General features: G+C 45.0%; 1 protein-coding gene across 4 annotated transcripts in view; it reads left to right on the top strand.

Moving 5' to 3' along the window:
• The window catches only part of crebbpa (CREB binding lysine acetyltransferase a), a 68,215-nt gene that overhangs the window by 22,592 nt on the left and 21,152 nt on the right, over positions 1-24,471 (top strand). The window contains exons 3-14 of one of the 4 annotated variants that reach the window (XM_083765487.1): positions 5,303-5,567; positions 11,569-11,682; positions 13,940-14,179; positions 16,477-16,579; positions 17,198-17,332; positions 18,511-18,628; positions 19,055-19,223; positions 20,142-20,204; positions 20,323-20,444; positions 22,600-22,800; positions 23,316-23,639; positions 23,964-24,134. In XM_083765487.1, coding sequence (XP_083621613.1) covers positions 5,303-5,567; positions 11,569-11,682; positions 13,940-14,179; positions 16,477-16,579; positions 17,198-17,332; positions 18,511-18,628; positions 19,055-19,223; positions 20,142-20,204; positions 20,323-20,444; positions 22,600-22,800; positions 23,316-23,639; positions 23,964-24,134 — 2,025 coding nt within the window. The remainder of the gene's footprint in view (positions 1-5,302; positions 5,568-11,568; positions 11,683-13,939; positions 14,180-16,476; positions 16,580-17,197; positions 17,333-18,510; positions 18,629-19,054; positions 19,224-20,141; positions 20,205-20,322; positions 20,445-22,599; positions 22,801-23,315; positions 23,640-23,963; positions 24,135-24,471) is intronic. The other 3 variants (XM_083765488.1, XM_083765489.1, XM_083765490.1) reach the window with 3 other exon arrangements.

The raw sequence follows: 24,471 nt of genomic DNA on the forward strand, positions 1-24,471 counted from the left end.
GGTTGCAATTCTCAAAGAGGGAACAAGGTCATTATTTTACACTATTATTCTGTACTTTTACTTGAAAGCCTTCGGATGAGAAAACCGACTGGCAACAACCATCATGTCCCTCATATTCAGTATTTTCCTGTGCAATAATATCGGGTGGATATGGAATGATTCATTATGATTGTGGTGGGGAATCAGAGCTTTGTAATTTGTAGCTTGTAGCAGTGGCCCACCATGGCTGGGGTGTCGTCTTTTGTTAGAGGATGTTAGAGAGGATTTCTGGATGGGAACTGGGATGGATGTACAGACTAGTTCTAGCCTAGTTTTACCTCAGATGTCTTAATTTTCGTCAAAATGTGGGCCTTTGGTCTCAGGTTCAAAATGGTCAAAGTGTGCTTTGCCCCTGGAGGTGCTGCTTGCAGCATTGTCAAGAACTGCAGTATAGCTCGAGAACTGCTCTTCTATGAGCGTCTGAGCTCCTTTATTTTGCCGCTGTACAGGTGCTTAAGATGGGACTGTTTTGCCTTCCAGACTACTCTGTTTAATTTCTGTAGAAGTGACCCAAGCCTGCTTGATTGTATCACTTGTAATCAATTGGTAATGAGTTTCCATGTGTGTGAGGGAGAGCACAGAGCAGGCAGAAAAATGTTTGCTGTGAAGAGAGAGGTTTGCTGTGCTGTTTGACCCTACAGAAGAAGCATTGTTTGTAAGTTTAATGTTTATTTTCTTTTAATGCAAAGGGAGCAAGACGCCTCCTTCCTGACTCCTGTCTCTTTTTGAGCTGTGCCTCCACTCTATTACGGAGCTATTGAACAGTACATTCTTCGACATGACGACAACATTTTGTCACCATTCTGTTCCATTGATTGATGATGGAAAAAAAGGTTCTACATTAATATTAATCGTTGGGCATAAAAGGGACGAGGACTGACGGATACAGAGATCTCCATGTATGGGCATGTCGGTCAGATCAGGTGCATGTAGAACTCTAGATGTGAGGCTGAATCTCATGGGACCTTTCATTAATTAAATGCATGCATGTCATTTTAATGAATGTCATTTTATTTTATGTAATTTGGCTTAATTATGACATTATGACATGACATCTTTCTCTCATGATGCCCCTCTGCCAGTCAGCCTGTTCGTATGTGTCCTTGCCCTCACCCTTCCTCTTTGCTATTTAAAAGTGACATTTGTAAAGCATGTTGAATTGCTTTGTTGATGAAATATGCTATACAAAAAACATTTCAATTTGCGTTGCATGTGTCGTGTGATTATTAGCCCATATGCAGGTTTGATGCCTTCAATGTTGCTACATACTGTATGCAATACAAAAATAAGGATTGGGGTGCATCAGCCCATTATGGATTTAGAATGCCTTTAAAAAGTCCTTTTAACACCTCAAACAAAGATGTGAGAGACCATTACTGCATCAAAAGTAATCAACAAACTATACTTAAAATATTGGTCAAACATTGGCCAAATTGTCAAATAATATCAATAGCTTGTAGATAAACTATTTTGCACACTATTTTGCACACCACCGGGAGAATCTAGAAGCAGCTGAGATTAATGAATTAGAGCGACACAGAGAGGAGTGTGTGTGTGTGTGTGTGTGTGTGTGTGTGTGTGTGTGTGTGTGTGTGTGTGTGTGTGTGTGTGTGTGTGTGTGTCAGTCAATTTAACAAAGGTGCAGACGTTCCTAAATCAGCAGAGAGTGATCGACGTTTGCGCTACTCTATGCCATATTGAAGTGGACTCGGCTTTTCTTCCTGGAAATAAAAACGTCTGGGTTTCCGAGGCTACTACACTAAATGTAATGCCTACAATTCCAAGTGCTTGTCAGCGTGAGGGGTTCCCCAGTTCAAATAGGATTATTTTGGGGGGTGGAAAGGAAACCTGAGAACCACTGATCTAGCATACACATACGCAACATTAGTGACTTCCTCCTGGGGGATTCCGAGACGTTCCAAGGCCAGAGAGTCGATGTATTTCCTCCAACTGCGCCTTGGTCTGCCCCGGGGTCTCCTCCCAGTGGGACATGCGTCGAGGACCTCCCTAGGGAGGCGCCCAAGTGTCATCCTAACCAGATGCCCGAACCACCTCAGCTGGCTCCTTTCCAGGCGAAGGAGCAGCGGTTCTACTCCGAGTCTCTCTCGTGTGACTGAACTTCTCACCCTATCTCTAAGGGAGATGCCAGCCACCCGTCGAAGAAAACTAATTTCAGCCGCTTGTATTCGTGACCTTATTCTTTCGGTCATGACCCACACTTCATGACCATAGATGAGAGTAGGAACGAAGATTGCTCGGTAGACAGAGAGCTTTGCCTTCTGGCTCAATTCTCTTTTCGTCACAACAGTGCGGTACAGCGACTGCAATACCGCCCCTGCCGCTCCGATTCTCCGGCTGATCCCCTTCTCCGTCCTCCCCTCACTCGTGAACAAAACCCCGAGATACTTGAACTCCTTCACCTGGGGTAATGCCTCATTCCCTATACCCGGACTGCACAATCCACCGGTTTCCTGCTGAGAAGCATGGCCTCAGATTTGGAGACGCTGATCCTCATCCCACTTCTGGGGATGATGATGATGATGTTGTCACACTATTCCTATCAATTTTGTTTCTTTTTTCCCCCTCCACCATACCATGTTTAAAGGACAACTTTTCTTTTCTTTCAACCATGGTTCATGTTTTAGGTTATTAGAGAAAGTAAAAGATGAGTTGTTTTTAGCTATTTTTGACAGGGGGGCGGGGGCATTCGAACAAGTGGCTAAATATGTTTTTTTTCCTACAACATTTTACAGCTATTTATTTATTATTATTTACTAGACCCCAGGAAATTACATCTGCCCACAAAAGATCACAGGATCTATTGAATGTGAATGGGGAAGTGACCTACTGCACACTATACAGTATATGGCATCCCCCTTCACATTCAGCCTAATGCCTGATGCCTACTCACTTCTAAGTTCTAATCAGTGGTGGAAAATTACTCTAATGTTTCAAAAGTATCAATACTGCTGCTATGTAGAAACACTGTTACAAGTCTGGTATGCTCTCTCGCTCTCGCTCTCTCTCTCTCGACAGACAATACCTTATTTAAACTACTACATTTTTGATGATCACCTCAGTCCAATACTTTAGTTTTATATTGTATTTAACCATTAGTTGGCAATGGCAGCAGTTATGCTGTCAGGCCCGACAATTAACTCCCCGCCCGAACGCCCGGGGTTATTTAATCCATTAAATCATGGCGCCCAGCGATTTATAGCAGCGGTGCCAGCGGAGCACATTTAGCGACAGACGGGATGTTATCCCGGATGTGGCTGAAGTAGCTTGATGTAGCCAAAACACTCGAGGCGATCGACGACAACGGGAGGTATGATTAATTCTAACGCGACTAGCAACCGGTCTGCGGTGGGCTGTCTAACACACAATCTTTTCTTGATTGATGATTTAGATCAAGAGTTAACGTTTTAAGATTTTCGATCTTGTCGGCTAAAATGGGGGGGAACAATTTCAATGACGTCCCACCGGAAAATAACATCCAGTGTTGCGCAACAGACGCTCCCAGCCTGTGGAGAGATGTGATTGGTTTTGATATCAATAATCTCAGTCTTTTTGATCAATCTTCCTCTTGAGCGCTGGGCGTTACTAATTGATAGGGCGGAGAACTCCGTCCTGTGTGCTCAGGGTGTTGAGGCCCGGCCCTACCTGGGCCCTCCTCAAACCCTGTACGTTCAATACACTGCCCCCGCTGCCACCAGGGGGGCAGTCAGACAGATATTTTGTGAAGCCACTGAGGAAATCGGGATTTCCTGAAAGTTCATATAATGGCCTGTTGTGGCGCTGTCACTGGACCCAAAAAAACCCCATAGCCCCATAGAAGTCCATGTATTTGGGCCCAACTTCACCTAGACTGTATTACCTTAATAAACATGGTCATGAATACTTTCTGCTTCCAGTCACTAGTTTAAAGTCTCATTTCTAATGTCATAATATTCTTTTTGGAAAATTATGGTCCCATTTATAAAATAAATGACCATAAAGTCGTGTATGTTCTGAGGGGCGTGACTACCGTTACAGTCTATGATCGGGAGTCCCCTCCCACTCGAGTCAAAATAAAAACCAACGGAGAAGAAGGGGGGAAGTCCCGCCTCGTTGTCTGGGCCAGCCAATGGGCCAGCTGGGCCCAAACGGATCAAGAAAGATGGCGATGTACAATTCAAGGACTGACAGGCTTCATTTTACGTCCATGTTAGACCCGGGAGAACGCTTTGTCCATATTTTTTACAGTCTATGGCTGCCACCCTTGGATATATATGGAGCTGACCTGTTCTGACATTCCATATGTTGATCTGACCTCATCACATCCTGTACACAATATACGCTCCATATATGGCCAGTGCACGTGACCTTCTCGCCCTCTGGCGTCTTTCTGGTCCAGTCAGTGTGACTTAATGTGCAGTCTGTGTGTGTGTGTGTGTGTGTGTGTGTGTGTGTGTGTGTGTGTGTGTGTGTAACCTACTAGATATGCATGTACCTGTAGTAGTAGTAGTAGTAGTAGTAGTAGCAGCTGGGCTCTAGATCGAATCGCACAGTTTTGTTTGGAACAGAATCCAGGCTTTCCTCAGGTACTATGGAAAGCCTGGTAAGCACTGAGGTTATGCCATAATGTTTCAAGTTGGAGCAATTACTATACCCAAGAACACGGCTAGATGTTCAGCAGTTGAGCAGTAGCTAGGCTGGCCTTACTACCAAAGAACGTATCCACTATTCTGAGGTGATTCATGTTTGCCTCCAATCCAATATTTGTTTTGGCTCCAGCTAACGCTGTGACATATTCATGATGTGCAGATAAAGGGTTTGTTAGACCAAGGTGTCCTGGCACGTTGGACTAGATTGATGTGTCACTGCTATGGATCTCTTGAGTTGTTTTTATCACCAGTAATGTATTGATGTGTCACTGCTATGCATCTCTTGAGTTGTTTTTATCACCAGTAATGTATTGATGTGTCACTGCTATGCATCTCTTGAGTTGTTATCACCAGTAATGTATTGATGTGTCACTGCTATGCATCTCTTGAGTTGTTTTTATCACCAGTAATGTATTGATGTGTCACTGCTATGCATCTCTTGAGTTGTTATTATCACCAGTAATGTATTGATGTGTCACTGCTATGCATCTCTTGAGTTGTTATTATCACCAGTAATGTATTGATGTGTCACTGCTATGCATCTCTTGAGTTGTTTTTATCACCAGTAATGTATTGATCCAGTGTATTAAAGGGTGGTCTTTTTCTTCCCCTCGCAGCAGCTCCAACAGCAACCCCAGCAGCAGGCCGCCATGCTGTCCCTGGCTGCCGGCGGTGTGGCGGTCCCGGCCACCGGCCCCACGGCCGACCCGGAGAAGCGCAAGCTGATCCAGCAGCAGCTGGTCCTGCTGCTCCACGCGCACAAGTGTCAGCGGCGGGAGCAGGCCAACGGGGAGGTGAGGGCCTGCGCCCTGCCCCACTGCCGCACCATGAAGAACGTCCTCAACCACATGACCCACTGCCAGGCCGGCAAGTCCTGCCAGGGTGAGTCCCCGACTGACGCAGCATCCATCATTTACAGTAGAGTTCAGTAACACTTGCTATTGCAGTGATGTAAATAGGTTTTCAATGTAATGAGTCCCGGGGGTGCAGGATGGTCTTTTTAGATGAGTCCCAGGGACATTTTATGAGTCCCACTTCAATGACGTTAGGAGTCATATTTTGCAATTTTTACTAATTGCAGCATTTAACTCCCATTTCATTTTATATGGTTATAATGTGGTTATATTCATGTAGAAAACAGAAGAAGAAATTATTATTATTATAACTAAAGCTAGCAAAATAAACTAGAATAAAAAAACATTACAGTAGTGGATCCCGTGGATGCAGAGGTTGTTGTTTTATTGCGTCCCTTAACACTTACAGCACGTAGGACGCCTGAGAACGTCATAGGATACCGAACGTAGAGTTCTAAGGACGTCTGAGGACGTCCTAGCGACATCCCAGCGATGCGGGGCGAGATATTAATATTCAGAATTTTTCCTATTTATTTTTTTGGCATTTCGCTTTTCGCTTGCCGTATGCTAACGCTCAGTGCAACTATTAGCTTATTATTGACTCCCACGTTAGCGAGACGGAAAGAATGACTCGTAGCTCCTAATCCAGGGCGCTCTCCGTGGTGATGAATAGAGCGATATGCTGGCGCTTATTTTCTGCTCCTCATCCGTCTCTCCCGCAAAATATGAACGCTTTTTGGAGCGTAAAACAATATATTAAGATGATCGGGGATGTTGAGGTCACTTTGTAAAGTCAACTTTTTTAGGAAAGTGTTTCCGGTTCATGGCTTTCAAAGTAAAAGCGATCAGACACCTCCGGTATTCTATAGCCTATATTTTGAAGGCAGTCGGCGTACTCAATGTGTTAACTATAAACTGCGTTTTGGGATGCAAAATGCACCCTATTTTAATCTCTGCTATTGATTTAGACCGTGTTAATGCATTGGTTGTCTTGTGTTAACCTCTTAACAGTTTCATCGCAGCCATTTTGAAAAGGGAAAACAGCCTAACGTAATAATTCATTCACTAATTGTAGGTGTGTTTTATTTGGGTGTGTGTGTGTGTGTGTTGGCATGAAATTAAAGGTACACTTTGATGATTTTCAACCTAAATGCCAGTGTTTATAGTTGAGGAGATCCTACATTCAGTCATTGATTGGAGGTTTCCGCATATTGCGGGGAAATCCACTGGAGATTTCTGGGAGCGAGGGATGGATGGATGCAGTTTGGACTTTGGACTAGAGCTGGGATCGGGCCGACTTTATACAGCCCGACCCGGGACTGACACCGACAGCTTTGAGTCCGAACCGAAACGAGCCCGACCTTAATTATTAATATATGTGTCCGACCCGGGCCCGACACCGACGCTTCCCCCCCGGCCCCCCCTGCATTTTTCTTTGAGGAAGGCACTGACAGCAAGCATCTTATTGTTAGAATGTACAGCCTGACTGTTACATTTAGACATCATACCACACTGTGTCTTGTAAAAGACCATGAAATGGGACCATTTTATATGTATAGCCTACTACTATGCTGATAGTATGAAGCCCAACACACACCGGGTGCGCAGCGACGTGGCACAAGCGTTGCTGCGTGGCAACGCCTGGAAAATAGAACGGTGGCGTATCGGAGCGTCAGGCGAGGCGTGAACGCGCGTCGGACGCCGCCGGTGTGCGATAGGTTCATTGAAAATAACGGAGGCGGCTGTTTTGACACGCGGCGTTCGCAGACTGTGTGTGAGGCCCTTAACACATCGCACCGCACATGCTCACAACAAACACACACGACACACACACACACACACACGACACACACACAAACACTCGTGCAGTCTTACCAGCATTGATGATTGATTTGACATCGGCAATTCTGCATTGGCAATATTTAGCTGTAGGCTACTTTGGGACTTTGTGCAAAGTTGCAAACTCTTAAAGGTTTTATGACATTCTTTTTTTATTTTTTTATTTTTTTTGCGGCTTACGCCTTTTATTGATTTTTTAAGGGACAGATAGTAGGCTGACAGGAAACGGGAGAGAGATGGGGGGATGACATGCGGTAAAGGCCGTGTCGGGTTCGGGAGTCGAACCCGCGGCACACCGCGACTGGATCACCAGTCCGGTGCCCAGACCGTTACGCTACGGCCTGGGCCTATGACATTCATTTTGATTTATTTTTATTTTTTATTTTAGGGTTTATGACCTCAATTACACCCAAAAAACCTGAACTTTGAACATTCAGTGGATTTGGTCTGAAGTTTTCTTTGGGGTTTTTTGGGCCTTTTGAGCTACAATGAAAACAGGCAACACAGTGAAACAGTGACATCTGCTGGCAAATCCCATTGACATATATGGGATTTGCAGTAAGTGATGTCACTTACTGCCGGCAAATCAGAGCACCTGTTTGAGCCAGAAAACCCCAGATCACAGAAAATCTACTGAATGTTAAAAGTTCATGTTTTTTGGGTGCAATTTAGATTAGAAAACCTAAAAAAAACAAGAACAATTCCAAAACCTTTTTTTTAATGTCACAATCCCTTTAATAAAGTGCTATTCAATCAAACAATCAGCGCTAGCGGGAGGCGATTATTGGTAGCTTAATTTGCCATGGCCCATGGGCAGGATCGAGTTATTTACTCATACTCAACTCTAAACTGTTTAACAGCTAATAAATCAAACTATTTATATTAAGCCAACCATCGCGGTTTACATGTCATGGAGGACGATCACATCCACCGTGGGTGAGTCCAACCTAGGCTAATGCCGTCCTCCTCTCATCAGTGGTTCTTCCAGCTGCGCCCCATAATGTAACCTCAGTTCCTACGTTCATTCTGTAGCTCCTGACCTACAGAATTAGCGTAGGGACTGAGGTTCACATGGGCCTACGTTCACTACTGCTGCTTGCAGCACGTGCGTTGCAAGCTTGCAACAACAAGCGGTGCTGCTGCTTGCCTTGCAGACAGTGCGCTCCACCACCTTAATATATAGGCTACTCTAAAGTGCACCATGTGTGCTGGTTAACCAGGAAACACACAGAGAGACAGACTAGTCGGATCGTTTTGATTCATTCATGGATCCATGGATCGATTGATAGCTACAGAAACACATCATCACATTCTGGTTTCAGGTCTCATAGACCCGACGAAGAATGTGTGGGATTCTGTAATTTATCTCCTTACTGTAACTACAGGATTTATTTACAATAGTCACCATTGAAATGCTAGTGCGATTGTGCAGTTAATTCATTTTGGAAAAGACCCTGCTGCTACGGGCGGCGGTTAGGGACATTAGACTGAATCAATGGTGGCAGTAAAATAATCAATTGAGTCCTTTCTCCATTCCCTCTCTGTTCCTTTCCCTGCCTGCTGTCCCTGTGAGGCCAGTAGCTCTGCCCTGAGCTCTTGCATAGCTTCCCTCACTCAGCCTCTTGTTTGTCACGCCACTTGTCGTGTCCTAATCCAGACATGACACGGGGAGGGATTTCCACCTTGAACAAAACACCTCCCTGTGGGCTTGCCTGTTGAGTTTAGTCCTCTCTGCAGTGAGAGCTGGCCCCAAACATTCAACAACAATTGTTCCGAATAAGGCTGCAACTAACAATAATTTTTTGTCAAATACGTTTTTATTGAGAACGGATTATAAATTTCTACACAGAGTAAATAAGTAGAATAATCGCTAAGAAAATAATTGCTAGACTGTAGACTCTACAGTCTAGCAATTATTTTCTTAGCGATTATTCTATTCATTATTGTTTTGTTTGAATAAACTAAATTGATTAGTCGTGTCAATTCAGCCATACACATTGTTGTGTAAAATAACATGCCCAAAATAGGGATGCCAGTTGAAACTGTTGCAGCCCTATTGGACTTAACTGTCTATTTATGCTATATTTATTTGTTCAGATTGTTCGTGATTTATTGTACTGTAATTTTGAAGAATTTTACTGTATTCTTTACTTTCAAACGTGCAGGAATGTTTGAATGTTTGTACGGAAACACCAGTGAATGTCGGAAGCTTAAAACATGACAGTTCAGGCCAGAACCATCCACATCCCGGCGCTGTCCCTCGTTCCGCAGTGCACTTTATACGTTCCGCTTTCTGTCGCCTGCTGTCTGGCTCTTGAATTCCCTTAATTTGTTACAACCTGCACTACTATAATACTCAAATTTCCCTCAAAAGTATCATTTATATTTGGCGCAATCCCCATGTATTGGTCGTGGACTATAATTGTTGATGTTTAATTGTACAATTACTGCATAATTAACCAGAGAGTAAGAGTATGTTCGTCAACAAGCCAAAACAATTTCAAGCTAGTCAGTTGAAGGGTATTGTATTTTGGCTCCCACTATATTGAATCTGGAGTGTGATATACAGTACCTGCTAATGTAATTGTTATGTGTGTTAATGCATCCCCCTAACAGGTGTGAAGCCATGCAGTAAGTGTCCCTCGTGTGTTAAGCAGTATAGCCAGGCTGCCAACTGTCTGCTTTAGGGTCTGTCTTGGACTAGTCCAACCAAGCATGGCGTTCTTATGTCCTGTTGGCACGGACACGGCCAAGTGACGAGTAACATGATCTGCAGAGTTGTACACCAAGAACATGCTGTTTGGTTCTCTGGCCCAAACAACCGTCCTAGATGGAAACACTCACAGTATGCCGAATCAGAGGACACACTCATTGCATTATCGAACCCTTCATTTACTATTTGCATTGATGCAAACAAACGTTCGCTCTGAAAGAATATATATTCAAAGATTTGTGCCGCATTTTCACGATTTTTCTAAAATAGCAGACCTACAAGCTCGTAGCGCGCCACTCGGTGGCGCGCTATGAGCTTGTAGATCTGCTATTTTTCAATAGCTAAAGTATAACCTGATGCGTAGTTAAAACACCAAAAGGGGTTCGCGCCCAGAATGGGTTAACAGTCTTGCCGCCAGCCTTAAATCGCGCATTGCCAAGGTTTTATTGCGCGTAACACTTATTTTGAAGAGCCAAATATCCGTAACCGCATGTTATGACAAAATGCTGTGTGTGGTGTCTTGACCAGTTGTTGTTCTCTCGCTCGGTGCAGAAAAAACCTGACAGCGAGTATCCCAGCGCCTGCTGTCGGCCGTTGAAAAACCTTGTTTTCATTGAACCCGGGTTGGAGATACAGGCATTTGAACACGGACAATTGAATACAAGTGAATGCGCGCGCATCTTCAAAATGGCCACGGCCACTGTCCCACTTGGACTGTTGTGCTAACGAACGGTAGCTAATGATACGATCGGATCAAAACATGGATTAAAGAGTATAAACCCGGCCCAGGCCGTAGCGTAACGGTCTGGGCACCGGACTGGTAATCCAGTCGCAGTGTGCCGCGGGTTCGACTCCCGGACCCGACACGGCCTTTACTGCATGTCTTCCCCCATCTCTCTCCCGTTTCCTGTCAGCCTACTGTCTGTCCCTTCAAAAATCAATAAAAGGCGTAAGCCGCAAAAAAATATCTTAAAAAAAAAAAAAAAAGAGTATAAACCCCTGGATAACGAAGCTACGTGTCTGGCAGGCTAGACGATTAATTTAACACAGTTTTCTACGGTTCTGGCAGGCATACAGAAATGCAGTGAGCATAACCTAGAGACCAGTTTAATGGAAAAAAGCTGAACCTAATGCCATTGTTCAGTTGAGCACAATGCCCAGAATGTGTTTCAAGACACCTGTGTTTACTTGTTGTTCACAGAGCGCTCAATTCTTCTTCAGTGTTAACAGCCTCCGTGGTAAGCAGGTGTTTTACTGCTGCATTACCCAGATGCCTGATTACTAAAAAGTATTCCATATGTACTCTTTTTTTTTTTGTTATTTCCATTTTTTGACTACTACTACTACTTACTGTACAACATTAAATAATGTTTTTGGTTTAATAAACCCTAGCCGAAAAGGTTTTGGATGGAAACGTATTGGGAGCTTTTTATGTAAAGCGTCTACCTGCTGATCTGTCTCTTCCTGTCTCTCCCAGTGGCACACTGTGCGTCGTCCAGACAGATCATCTCCCACTGGAAGAACTGTACGAGACATGACTGTCCTGTCTGCCTGCCGCTGAAGAACGCCAGCGACAAGCGGACACAGCAACGTGAGTACACCATGCTTGTTTCTGACCGACAACTTGACTGAAACCAAGACAATCCAATCCGACAATGTGTTGCCGTCAATTTCGTTGGCCATTTCTGACATGCACAGAGAATACTGTACGTGGATTGATGTCTCCGATAGAACATCACTAGACCACTCTTAATTGAACAACATGTTGCAAATTAAATTATTTTAGACTTCAGGAAGGAAGTCTACAATTGTTATATTTAAAGGTTTTCTTCATTTCTACAAGTCAAAGAGTTCTGCGCTATTTTTAGTGCTTGGTGTGGTTGCTTGCTGCTACATTTCCCAGTGACTTCCAAGGTTTCTTTCAAGTTCAGTTTTTCTTTGCTGGAAGCAGGGGGGCAGTCAGCCAGATATTTCGTGAAGCCTCATTTGAAATCGGTAGTTCATATAATGGCCTGTTGTGGCGCTGGACTGGACCCAAAAAGCCCCATAGCTCCATAGAGGCCCATGTATTTTGGCCCAACTTCACCTAGACTGTATTACCTTAATAAACATGGTCATGAATACTTTCTTCTTCCAGTCACTAGTTTAAAGTCTCATTTCTAATGTCATAATATTCTTTTTGGAAAATTATGGTCCCATTAATAAAAAAAATGACCATAAAGTCGCGTATGTTCTGAGGGGCGTGGCTACCGTTACAGTCTATGATCGGGATTCCCCTCCCACTCAAGAGTCTTCTCCTCCCACTCGAGTCAAAATAAAAACCAACGGAGAAGAAGGGGGGAAGTCCCGCCTCGTTGTCTGGGCAGCCAATGACCAGCTGGTACAAAACGGAGCCAGCCAATGGCCAGCTGGTACCAAAAGATGGCGACTTGCATCAGGAATTAGCATATCATTACAGGCTTCATTTTACGTTCATGTTAGACCCGGGGAACGCTTTGTCCATATTTTTTACAGTCTATGGCTGGAAGGCTAAAGGCATTGCGCTTCCTCATCAGTAGTTAGTATGGTCAATGGTCATCACTTCTCAATCAACTTCTCACTTTGTCCAACTATACATCCTGCATATGGCATAATGATATATTATGAAATGTAAAAACAATTGAGGTACAATGCTAAATAATTGCTTAAATGCCTTTTAGAAGGTGTACAAACAATTGGCTTATATTCTTATAGCCTGCTCAGGCTTCTTGGGAACCCCTCTCCACTTTGTGTCCCATATGGTCAAAATGTATTTGTTCTGTGTTTTACATATGTTTTTTTTTTGCACTCAAAAGGGCTGATTAATCACTGTCGAAAATGTGATTTCTTACCCCCAAAATGACTTATTTTCTATCAATTACACACCCCATGAAGCCTGGAAATAATGGAGATTTTTTTATTTAGTTTTTGTCACATTCCTGAGTCTATAACTTTGATGACCTCACATGGCTGCATGTCAGGAACTGGTTGGGCAGCTGCTGTATGTGTGTTGGAAACGGAGAGCGGGAGCGCTCTGAGCAGAGTGAGGGAGCGTTTAGACTTGAGCCCACCAGTTGAGACGGTTTATTTCCTGTAATGTGGAGCTCATCTGCTCCACTGTGGCTGAGGGGCTGCATGAGCCGAGAGTCCAGGCCAGTCCTGCTGGGCTGGTAATCTGACACACAGGAGGAATGGGAGTTGGGTTGGGGGAGACCGGAAAGATGTGAGGTGGAAGAGACTGGGGAGAGAGGGGTAGTGTGCTGAAGTGGGACTACAGAGAGATTTGTTAATTTAGTTAATAACAGTTGTTCTCTTTATGACGTCTTGTCTTGGCTTCCTCCACTTCTTCTTAATCTCGCCACTGTGCTTCTCGGCTTCTGTCATTGCTGAGAGCATTCCAGGGTTTGTTTATCTTTGTTTGGTTTGCGTTTTGGAAAGTACAATGAATGCCACGACGTGTGCCTTCTCCTGCCAAGCCAAACAACATGCAGGACTTCTTTGTTCCGATTTTTCTCTCACATCATATGGAATACTTTTTTAGCTCAACCGAGGCCTGACCCCCAGAAAAAATATGCAACTGTCCCCGGAAGGGATTCGTGCATTTATTTATTTAAGTTTGTTTAAAGCTTTTATCCTTGGATTTAATGCTCTGTTTTAATTTATAAACTACTCTCCTATGATTTCAGTTTAAGAAGTGATAGTTTAGGATTGTGTGCATTTGTGGTATTTGGAGTTGCCACTGCTCCACGGCCACCCAACACAAATACAAACACTGTACTTATTTGGTGACAGATTAATTGATGACGCCAGCATAATGTTTCTCCTTGCAGCCATGCTAAGCTCCCCCAACGCGAGCCTCCAGAACTCCATGGCCTCGGTGGGTGCAGGCCAGCCCAGCGCCCCTACCATCAACACCTCCACCACCATCGACCCCAGCTCCATGCAGAGGGCCTACGCGGCACTGGGGCTCCCCTACAGTAGCCAGGCTTCGGCCCAGCAGGCTCCGGGACCCGGTCAGACGGCCGCTCAGGGGCAGCTACCGCAGCAGATGAGACCCGTCAATGCACTTAGTAACTTGGCTCTTTAAACTACACTAAATGTGGATTATTTATCGCTATGGGGCAGACAATAACATTACAGCTTTCTTCAACAGTTTGAGATGGGTTTTTTGTGTCATGGATGCATGAGAATAATACTATGAATTATGTTTTGCATGTACCGGTAGTTACTATTCAATGCGTAGCGTCAGCCAAGTATTTTAATTGGTCATAGTAGACTTTCCTGCTCTGCTCAAATTACTACTTGAGCCACACCTCAACCGTGCTCAGGTGAGAGTAGAGCGGTGCCCATTGGGCACTGGCCTACTTGGAACAGTGCAAGTTGTAAATGGAACCCCACCCAGTTATTATGTCTGTGTCTCTGCTATGCCCATATATGGAGTTTTGTCAGGCATGCCCAAATATGGAGTCTATGCAGATGTCAGAATGATGTCAGAACAGGCCAGCTCCATATATGGAGCAGAGGCCTTTTGTTGAGGTTCTGGACAACCGTGGGTCCTACCGTCTTGACACCGGACACTGCACTCCCTGTGGGGGTGTGGAACGTGTGTGTCGAATTTGAATTTGGGTCAAATGGTTCTCGAGTTACGTGCATTACAGCTGTACGTACGTACGTACAGACAGACATAGTACCAGGGACATTTATAGATGGTTATGACTGTAAATTTTACTTTGATGTCATTATGACTCTTTGCTAAGAGAATTCTGTGTATACGTGTAACTACGGAAACCGATGTCAGTGTGACATCACAGCATGACATCACATCACCTTATATAAACTGACGTACAGGGCAGTAGAAGATTAGCATTCGAGCAGATCAAAGTAAGGAGCGAAAAGAATCTTCTGAGAAAACTTCAGATTTAACACTTGCCTAGGACGTCCACACACGTTCTATCAAATGAAACCACGGGGTGCCCGGGACGTGTGGACACGTCTTAAGGTATTTTTTAATCTATTAAACAGGGTCGCTGTTTAAAACAGGGTCGCGGCTTCCTGCTTTATGGGTTGACAATCTTCCTTATTTCCTAATTTCTGACTTCATCATGCATCTCGTTTAGAATTTGAACGCTTCTAAAGAGATGATGTAGTAAAGGAAGATTTCACCTCACGGTTTTGGGGGGGGGGGGGAAATGAAAGGCGGGGGTTTTCAGAGTAGAATTTCCCTCATCTGCTTGTCACTCTAGCGCCTTTATCCCATTCTGACCTGAGATCAGATTCGTACGAGGTTTCCGCCGGACACACACTGGTCCTGATGAACCCATTCTGACCTGAGATCAGATTCTAAAAATGTCAGTCGCTCTTCGATTTTTCAAAAATAGCAGACCTACAAGCTCGTATCGCGCCACTCGGTGGCGCGATATGAGCTTGTAGATCTGCTATTTTTAAATAGCTAAAGCATAACATGATGCTGACACCAAAATGGGTGCCCGGTCAGAATGGGTTATTCTGAAAAGATTCCCCGGCACCCAAACTGTTGTGTGTGATTGACTCCTCCACTCATCCCTCAGACCAGCCACCTTCATACGTTACTCCGTTACGAGTAAGCTACAGGTTCTCCCAAGCAACAGAGCATCTCAGCAATAATATGGAACTGGGACTTACAACCGTGTCTATTTTCACCTTTTAACCCATTCTGACCTGAGATCAGATTCATACGAGGTTCCCGCCGGACACACACTGGTCTGATGAACCCATTCTGACCTGAGATCAGATTCTAAAAATGTCAGTCGCTCTTCGATTTTTCAAAAATAGCAGACCTACAAGCTCGTATCGCGCCACTCGGTGGCGCGATATGAGCTTGTAGATCTGCTATTTTTCAATAGCTAAAGCATAACATGATGCCAACACCAAAATGGGTGCCCGGTCAGAATGGGTTAAATGCATGTTCTGTTTATATTAAGTTAGTAATAAAAAAAGATGGAACTTTTATCGTTGGGAACTGTTGTATAAGTGTGTAATATTACACTCAAAGGTGTCTGTTTACGGTTATTATTGCCATTTTTAAGTGATGCGGTTAGAAGTGCCTCGCTCCAAACCGCAGCAATGTTGTGCCATTAATATCAGTGAAAATCAGCCTCGAGTGTATTATAGCTACTTGGTTGTGTGTGTGTGTGTGTGTGTGTGTGTGTGTGTGTGTGTGTGTGTGTGTGTGTGTGTGTGTGTGTGTGTGTGTGTGTGTGTGTGTGTGTGTGTGTGTGTGTGTGTGTGTGTGTGTGTGTGTGTGTGTGTGTGTGTGTGTGTGTGTGTGTGTGTGTGTGTGTGTGTGTGTGTGTGTTAAATATTTGACTGTCTTCTTTCGTGTCTCCAGCTAACCAGATAGCCCTTGGAGGCACAGCGATGGGCGTTCCCACGTCAGAGCAGACAAACCTGCACACAGACTCCACGCTCCCCAATGCACTCAACGCTAACAAGTATGTTATGTTTCCTTTATAACAGCTATAATACCCTCATTCTTTTTATCCCTTTTACGCTATTACATCCCGCCTATTCAAAAACACTATGGACTATGTGTCCAACGACTCTCTCTGATTGATGCCCAAACGGTGTGACTCAAGTGGGTCCTGCGTCAGCATGGTCCGGTGGCACAAATGTCTAATTATTTTCTTCTCGTGTGAAAAATGTACTGTTAGTCGCGGCATCCTACATAATTATGTCTGTACAGTAGTTCCGATGGTCTGGAATGGTTTTGTTGAAACGTTTTGAACCGGGGTTTTAGTACATCACTTAAGTGGTGTATTTCGTTTGGGCCCATTGACTCAAAAGCTTGCATCTTTCAGGAAGAAACCAAAAATACACAGGGAAGACATATTTGCATACTGTAGTATAACCACACCTGTGGGTCTATTAGAGTAATGTTGACTCCATATGGAGTTATGGACGCATACAAAACAGAAAAAGTACAAAACCATGGCACCCTGTCTTTAAGGCTCGACATGATCGATGTTCTATTGTAGCGGGTCAACATCGAGGTTGTACTCAATAGATTCTCTCTCCCGCTCCTCCTGTCTCTGCTGCTTTCCCTCCTCTAGTCAGCTGCTGCCTGATGGATCGGCTGTGCCCCCGGGCAACCTGCCCACAGCAGCACCCCTCTCTGCCACCGGCACCAGGAAATCCTGGCATGAGCACGTCACCCAGGACCTGCGCAATCACCTCGTACACAAACTGTGAGTCTGGTAACCCTGCTGCTGCTGCTTGATAAAATACAGCTGTTCTTGAACACAAAGTTGTGTGGTTCATTATCAGGGTGGGAAAACTAAAGTGACGGTGGCAACGAACCAACTACGTACTTAATACTTATACATTTTGTCAAAGGCTTGCAAATTCATCCCCCCCCCCCCCCCCCCGTACCAGCTCATTTGGCAGGTAGCCAACCGTCATTGGAAGCTCCCATTTTCTAGGCTGTTCCAGTTTTGAATAATTACAATTTACAATTTACAATTTAGGCATTTAGCAGACGCTCTTAATCCAGAGCGACTTACATTTAAGCAAGAACAAAAGCATGGGAATACATCACATAAAAGCATTTATCATGAAACATGCGTAAGCTAAGAAAGTAACAGTGGAATATCTATATAATGAAACTATACATACACTATACATATAAACTATACATATTTACTACTATGCTATACATATGTACTATGGCGTGCTATGACTATATACAATACAATTATAGTGCTGTCTACATAACATGCTATAAGTCTGTGTCAATGCTATCTAAGCCAACAGAAATGCTATCTAAGGGGTTAGGGTAAGTGCTATGGGCCATGATGGAGTCTGAAAAGGTGGGTTTTCAGGTTACGGCGGAAGATTGGGAGTGATGCTGCAGTTCTGACTGCAATGGGAAGTGCATTCCACAGTTTTGGAGCCAGAAGGGAGAAGAGTTTGGGACGTGTGGAGCGTTGTCCCGGCGTTTTTAGTGAGGGTACTTCCAGTTTCCCTGCATTGGCTGATCTGAGTGCGCGGGAGGGTTTGTAGGGTTCAATCATACTTGTAAGATATGGGGGAGCCATACCTTTGGTTGCTTTGAATGCCAGCATCAGAGTTTTGTATTCTGTGCGGGCAGCGACCGGGAGCCAGTGGAGGGAGCGGAGCAGGGGGGAGACATGTGAGAATTTTGGCTGGTTGAAGACCAAGCGAGCTGCTGCAATAATGAAAGCAGCTGGTTAAATTGTTTGCTTTTTATAAGTAGCTGCTGTGGCCAGTGGATGGGCGGGGTTGGGGGGGGGGGGGGGGGAGGTAGAAAATAATGTACTTCCTTTTCTGAATGTTAAAAATGTTCACTGGTTCCATGTCTCTCTCTCTCTCTCTCTCTCTCTCTCCTTGTCTTCTGGCTGTTAAGAGTTCAAGCCATATTCCCCACCCCAGACCCGGCAGCTCTGAAGGACAGACGGATGGAGAACCTGGTGGCTTACGCCAGGAAGGTGGAGGGGGACATGTACGAGTCTGCTAACAGCAGGGTAGGTGTAGTCATTATGCCATGAACTTTTGTATTCTTGGGGAAACGATCTTCATTTTCAGAGAAACTGCTCTTAGCTAGCGACACTATTATTGGTCCGACAGTCATTAGACCGACAACCTACCTCAAACCCTAACCATAACCGCAAGCCCCCGTGAGCAGTGCTAGTGAGCAGTGCTAGTCCGACCGTTGTTCCTGCATGGCGGACTAAATCTCTGTCAGAATTACCATCAGATTCCAGCCGACTAGCAAGCCTACAATATGTAAAAGTGTGTAAGAATAAATTACTATTTTAAAATTGCTCAACAGGATGTTGGCATGGGTGTTCATACTTTTGCTAGCAACAGTAGGCTAATTTAATTCCACTGTCATACGTCTAATACGTTTAATTCCATCCCCTTGCCTTGGGGTCTCTGTGTTCCTCCAGGATGAGTACTACCACTTCCTGGCTGAGAAGATCTACAAGATCCAGAAGGAACTGGAGGAGAAGAGGCGGTCGCGGCTGCAGAAACAGATCATCAACCAAGCCCCGTTGACCTCTCAGGGGGCCCAGCCAGGTCTCCAGCCCAACGCTCTCGGCCCCAGCAGGCCACAGAGTGAGTGCCGCACTTCTGTACACCCCTAGGAAGAACTCTGAAGTATGCTCACACATACTGTGTGATGTTGTTAGAATATAGAGCAGGTGTGCTTTTTGAGTGGTGGGTACTCGGCTGCGTAAGTAACACATTTTAAAGAAACCACCCACGTGGAATACAGTGGCACTCCAAAAATGACAACGCAAGACAAAAAGGCTAAGATGCAAAAAGTTGTGTTGTGTTTTGGCCATTAGCCGTCCTTCCTCAGAGCAGATAAATAGTTTAGCATCTGAGCCTCTTTGTCTTTCATCGTCATTTTGGAGTGCCACTGTTATCCACTTGGGTGGTTTCTTTGAAAAACTAAATGTTGTCAGGAACAATGGATATAGACAGATTTGCACCAATTCAGTGAATATTCTGGCCTAAATTGTTAGAAACATTTTGTTTTAATAATTTTATATTTGAGCACTGAAGACTATACTGCGATTCACTGATGCTACGCTTAAAAAAAGTAAGCGTTCATAGTCATATTCATAGCTATGTAGGTATTTGGCATAAAACATTAGATAGTGTATGACTTTTTATCTTTTAATCTCACAGCTCCAGAAAGAATAAAATGTTAAATTGAACAGAAATTCAAATTCTTACCTATAATTTTATAATGTACACAATTACCTTTTGGGCAAGTGGGCATGACCTTTGGGCAAGTAGAACATGACCTGTACTTGCACGGCAAGTGCCTCTACCCTAGTGTCAACCCCTGCTCTTATATGAAACAATGTGTGTGGGGAGGAACTAATTGGCATAATGACTAAATTGGGGAGAAAAAGTGGGTGAATATTAAATCTTAATGTATCTAATCACCATTGACAGATCTTCAAATCCAGGCAAGAAAACCTTTCACTGTCTTCTCAATCCTCAAATGTCCTCTATCTACAGATGGACCTGTGCCTATGCCCAATGTGCCAAATCAGATCATGAATCGCATGCAGGTTCCTCCAGGTACTTTTTTCATCCTGCACTCAAACTGTGACCGTCTTGTCTGAGACCCTTCCTGCTGTGTTTCTGTTTATTTTTTGTGATTCCGTTGCCTGATTTGTGGTCCAAATGTGGTCTGCAGGAATCAATCAGTTCAACCCCATGGCGCTGCCCAACGTCCAGCTGTCTCAGGCACCCATGGGAGTCCGTGCTGCTTCACCTATGAACCACCCTCAGCAGATCAACATGAGCTCCGTCCCTGCGGTGAGAGAAACGCACACTAAATAATACCAGTACACAAACTACACATACAGCATCAGCCGCCTAAACCAGCAGCCCTTCTAATTCCAGGGAACGCCGCTTTGATATTCATCAGACTCATTTAAAAACTAAAACTAAAAAATCTACAACTATAAAAGCGTAATGCAGAATGAATTTATGTATGAATGGAACCAATTGGACCCATTTATACACTCCCAAGTCCTCAAGGACGCCCGGGGGTCACTGGAGCACACGTTGAGAACCAGTGACCTAAACCAGAGGCTTTCAACTGGCTTATCTACCACTAGTTGGGAAACAAACTAGTTCACAAAATTGCCTGGTGATGTATGATGACGTCAATGTTGTCAGTTACTGGGAAGTTGGATGTCAGGAACTTCCACAGAAAAGGAGTTTGAATTTCAAGGGAAAGTGAACCGGATTGACTGGTTGAGTCTATTAGGAAATGTTCTTATATTCATGCAATCACATGTGTCTGCTATCTATGAGTTTAATATGGAAGGTTAAGAGAACACAGTAAGGGAAACTATGGGAAAGGAATAGCTCCGGAACACTAGCATATGCCAGTTAAATTACTGACTGTTAAGGGCTTGATTTAATTCACCTCAAATTAACAAATTAAACAAAGCCCTTAACTGTAAATATTTAATTATTTCAGACTTTTTCCTCAACACCACGCCCATATCCCCCCACCCAACACGACAGTGAGCCCCAGGTTGATTCTTAGTCAGGGTGGTGGTCCCACTAGTCCCCAGGTTGATTCTTAGTCAGGGTGGTGGTCCCACTAGTCCCCAGGTTGATTCTTAGTCAGGGTGGTGGTCCCACTAGTCCCCAGGTTGATTCTTAGTCAGGGTGGTGGTCCCACTAGTCCCCAGGTTGATTCTTAGTCAGGGTGGTGGTCCCACTAGTCCCCAGGTTGATTCTTAGTCAGGGTGGTGGTCCCACTAGTCCCCAGGTTGATTCTTAGTCAGGGTGGTGGTCCCACTAGTCCCCAGGTTGATTCTTAGTCAGGGTGGTGGTCCCACTAGTCCCCAGGTTGATTCTTAGTCAGGGTGGTGGTCCCACTAGTCCCCAGGTTGATTCTTAGTCAGGGTGGTGGTCCCACTAGTCCCCAGGTTGATTCTTAGTCAGGGTGGTGGTCCCACTAGTCCCCAGGTTGATTCTTAGTCAGGGTGGTGGTCCCACTAGTCCCCAGGTTGATTCTTAGTCAGGGTGGTGGTCCCACTAGTCCCCAGGTTGATTCTTAGTCAGGGTGGTGGTCCCACTAGTCCCCAGGTTGATTCTTAGTCAGGGTGGTGGTCCCACTAGTCCCCAGGTTGATTCTTAGTCAGGGTGGTGGTCCCACTAGTCCCCAGGTTGATTGTTAGTCAGGGTGGTGGTCCCTGGTTCATAATCAGTTGAACACCCCTGACCAAAACAATCATTGAATCGGTCTTGGTGGGTGAAATGCTTCAAAGTCAGGGCAGACTCATCAGTACCGTAACTGGTGGCTTAGTGCAAAGATCTTATGATGGGTGCATTTGTGTTCATGATGCAATACTTCCAACCATTGTCATGTCCACAATTCTTGGCTAGTAGTACCTGTAAATTCCATTAGCCAGATGGACAGAAACATACTAATTGGTTGGTTAGTATTATATACATCTTAAGCCGTATGGACAGGCATCTGAATGGTTAGTTCCAGTCCATAGTGAAATAATAGTCTGCACACTGGAATATGCTCCAAAAGATAAATGGTCTATTACCAGGTTAATGTGACGTTAATGTGGTGCCCCTCAAAAAATACGTAAAAAAAATCACCCTGAGATAGCGAAGTCATAATCGCTCTACTAGATAAGATAAGATAAGATCTTTATTGTCACTGTATGAGACATACAACGAAATTCCGTTTAGTGCAACAGAACACAAAGACAAAGAAAAACACTGATGGGGCAACTTCATGGTATAAAACTGTTAGTCCGTCATAGTCCAGTCCAGTCAAGTCATCTCAATCCATTAATACTACCATATTCATGGCTGCCTACTTTCCTGGGGGACCTGATGAGGCAAAACATCCTCTTCTGTATTTGTATTTCAATGGATGTATGACTCCCATGAACTTGCTGTTGTCCTGCTCGTGACGTCCTTCTGTCCTGTTCAGATGGGCATGTCCCCCTCCAGGATGCCCCAGACCCAGGGCATGATGGCAGCCCATGGGGGAGGCAGCATGGTGGGCCAGACTGCCAACCAGGGACAGTTCCTGGCCCAGACCCAGTTCCCTCCCGGCACCGCAACGGGAGCCATCAATGTAACGGTGGGGCCTGGCATAGGCCAGCCCCCTGCACAGGCCGCGGTTACGCAGGTGAGAGACAAGGAGCAGTGTGGAAAGGATACAAACCGTCATCGCTTAATCACTATGTGGAAGATAAACTAGCAACTAAAATGATTCTCTGTCGGACAAGGTGCTGGGGTGCTAAACTAAAATCACTGTAACAAAACATATTAGCTTTAACCTGCGCTTAACCACTTGAACCCTATTCTGGGGCAACAGTCCCAAAACAAGCAGATCTACAAGCTTGCAACATGACATGTTGTGAACTTATACATTGGCTATTTTCCACAAAGATATTTAGTGTAGCCCATTGGAATACGGTTAACAAAGTATACGGCCCCAAAGAACACAACCAACATCAAGTATAGGGTTCAAGTGGTTAATTTATTTTCATGCCAATCACATCTCTAAATGAATTATTTGTGTGCGGTGTTACATGTGTTTGTCGTTGTCTGACCTTTGTGTCTGTATGTTTGTCTGCTTGTCTTTTATCGTATGTGACTCGCCTGCCCTTTTGTTTGTATGTGTGTCCTTCTCTCCAGCAGCAGCAGCAGCAGAGCGCTAACCTTCCCATGAATGCACTTGGCCCCTCAATGGCCTCCCAGCTACCCTCCTCCCAATCCCCTTTGCACTCTTCTACGCCTCCGCCCGCTGCTTCCTCCTCCTCTGCCTCCGTGGCTGGGGGGGCTACTAACCTGCCGCACCCCCAGCCCTCCAGCCGTAGCTCCACCCCCACCCTCCCTGGCCCCAGCCCGGGTCCGTCCCCGGCCCTGGGTTCCACCCCGCCCCGCCCTGCCCAGCCCCAAACCCAGGCGGAGCCCCCTACAGCTGCACAGACGCAGCCCCCGCCTCAGCCCCCTACCACGCCGGTGAGACTGAGACCCTCCGCATGCCCTCCACCCCCTTTAAACTCTGACTGCCAACCCTCCATTTAAACTCTTGACTGCCAACCCTCCATTCTACCTTGTAACTGCATCTCCACTATAGCGCCCATCTCACGGGGATGTCTCCATCACAAGTGGGCAATGTTCCATCTGTGGACTTTTTGGGAGCACTGTTTTGCAAATGGGATTTCATTCATCATGCGTGACTTAGATTCATCCCTGCATGCGGACCATCCGATGTCGGCCGATATTACACCTCGTGTTTTATCATCCATTCTCTCCCTGATCTCTCGCTGTCTCTCCTTCTAGATAAGTCTAGATAACCGGGTGCCCACCCCAGCCTCCGCCGCCAGTGCTGATTTGCACTCACAGCACGCAGGAGCCGACTTGCCCATCCAGGAGACCAAAATCGAGCCGCGCCACAACCAGCAGGAGTTGCGGCTTGCGGCTGCCGGTGGCAAAACGGAGCCCAAGATGGAGGTTGGTGGAATGGCTCTCAATAAAATGGGCGTAAATGAGACCAAACTAATCTTTCATTGGTGTTGAGTCATTCATTTTGCCATCCATCTGATCCATTATCATGACTCTCTTAAAGGTATATTCAGTGATTTCACTTAATTCAAATATCACTTATTTTTTTGTTTTGTTGTGATAATCCTCCCTACTATAGAGTGTGCTGGCCATATAAGGAGTTCCTCCCTGTCCCCAGTTAACCCCTGGGGGTCAAAAAACCTTAGGTTTCGTTTTTGACTCTCTATCCTGATTGGACGAAAGGCTGGGTCCCACAGCCAAAAACGAAACCTAAGGTTTTTTGAGT

Source organism: Protomyctophum parallelum (genome assembly GCF_964188405.1).
Source record: "Protomyctophum parallelum genome assembly, chromosome: 5".
NCBI classification, from domain to species: domain Eukaryota; kingdom Metazoa; phylum Chordata; class Actinopteri; order Myctophiformes; family Myctophidae; genus Protomyctophum; species Protomyctophum parallelum.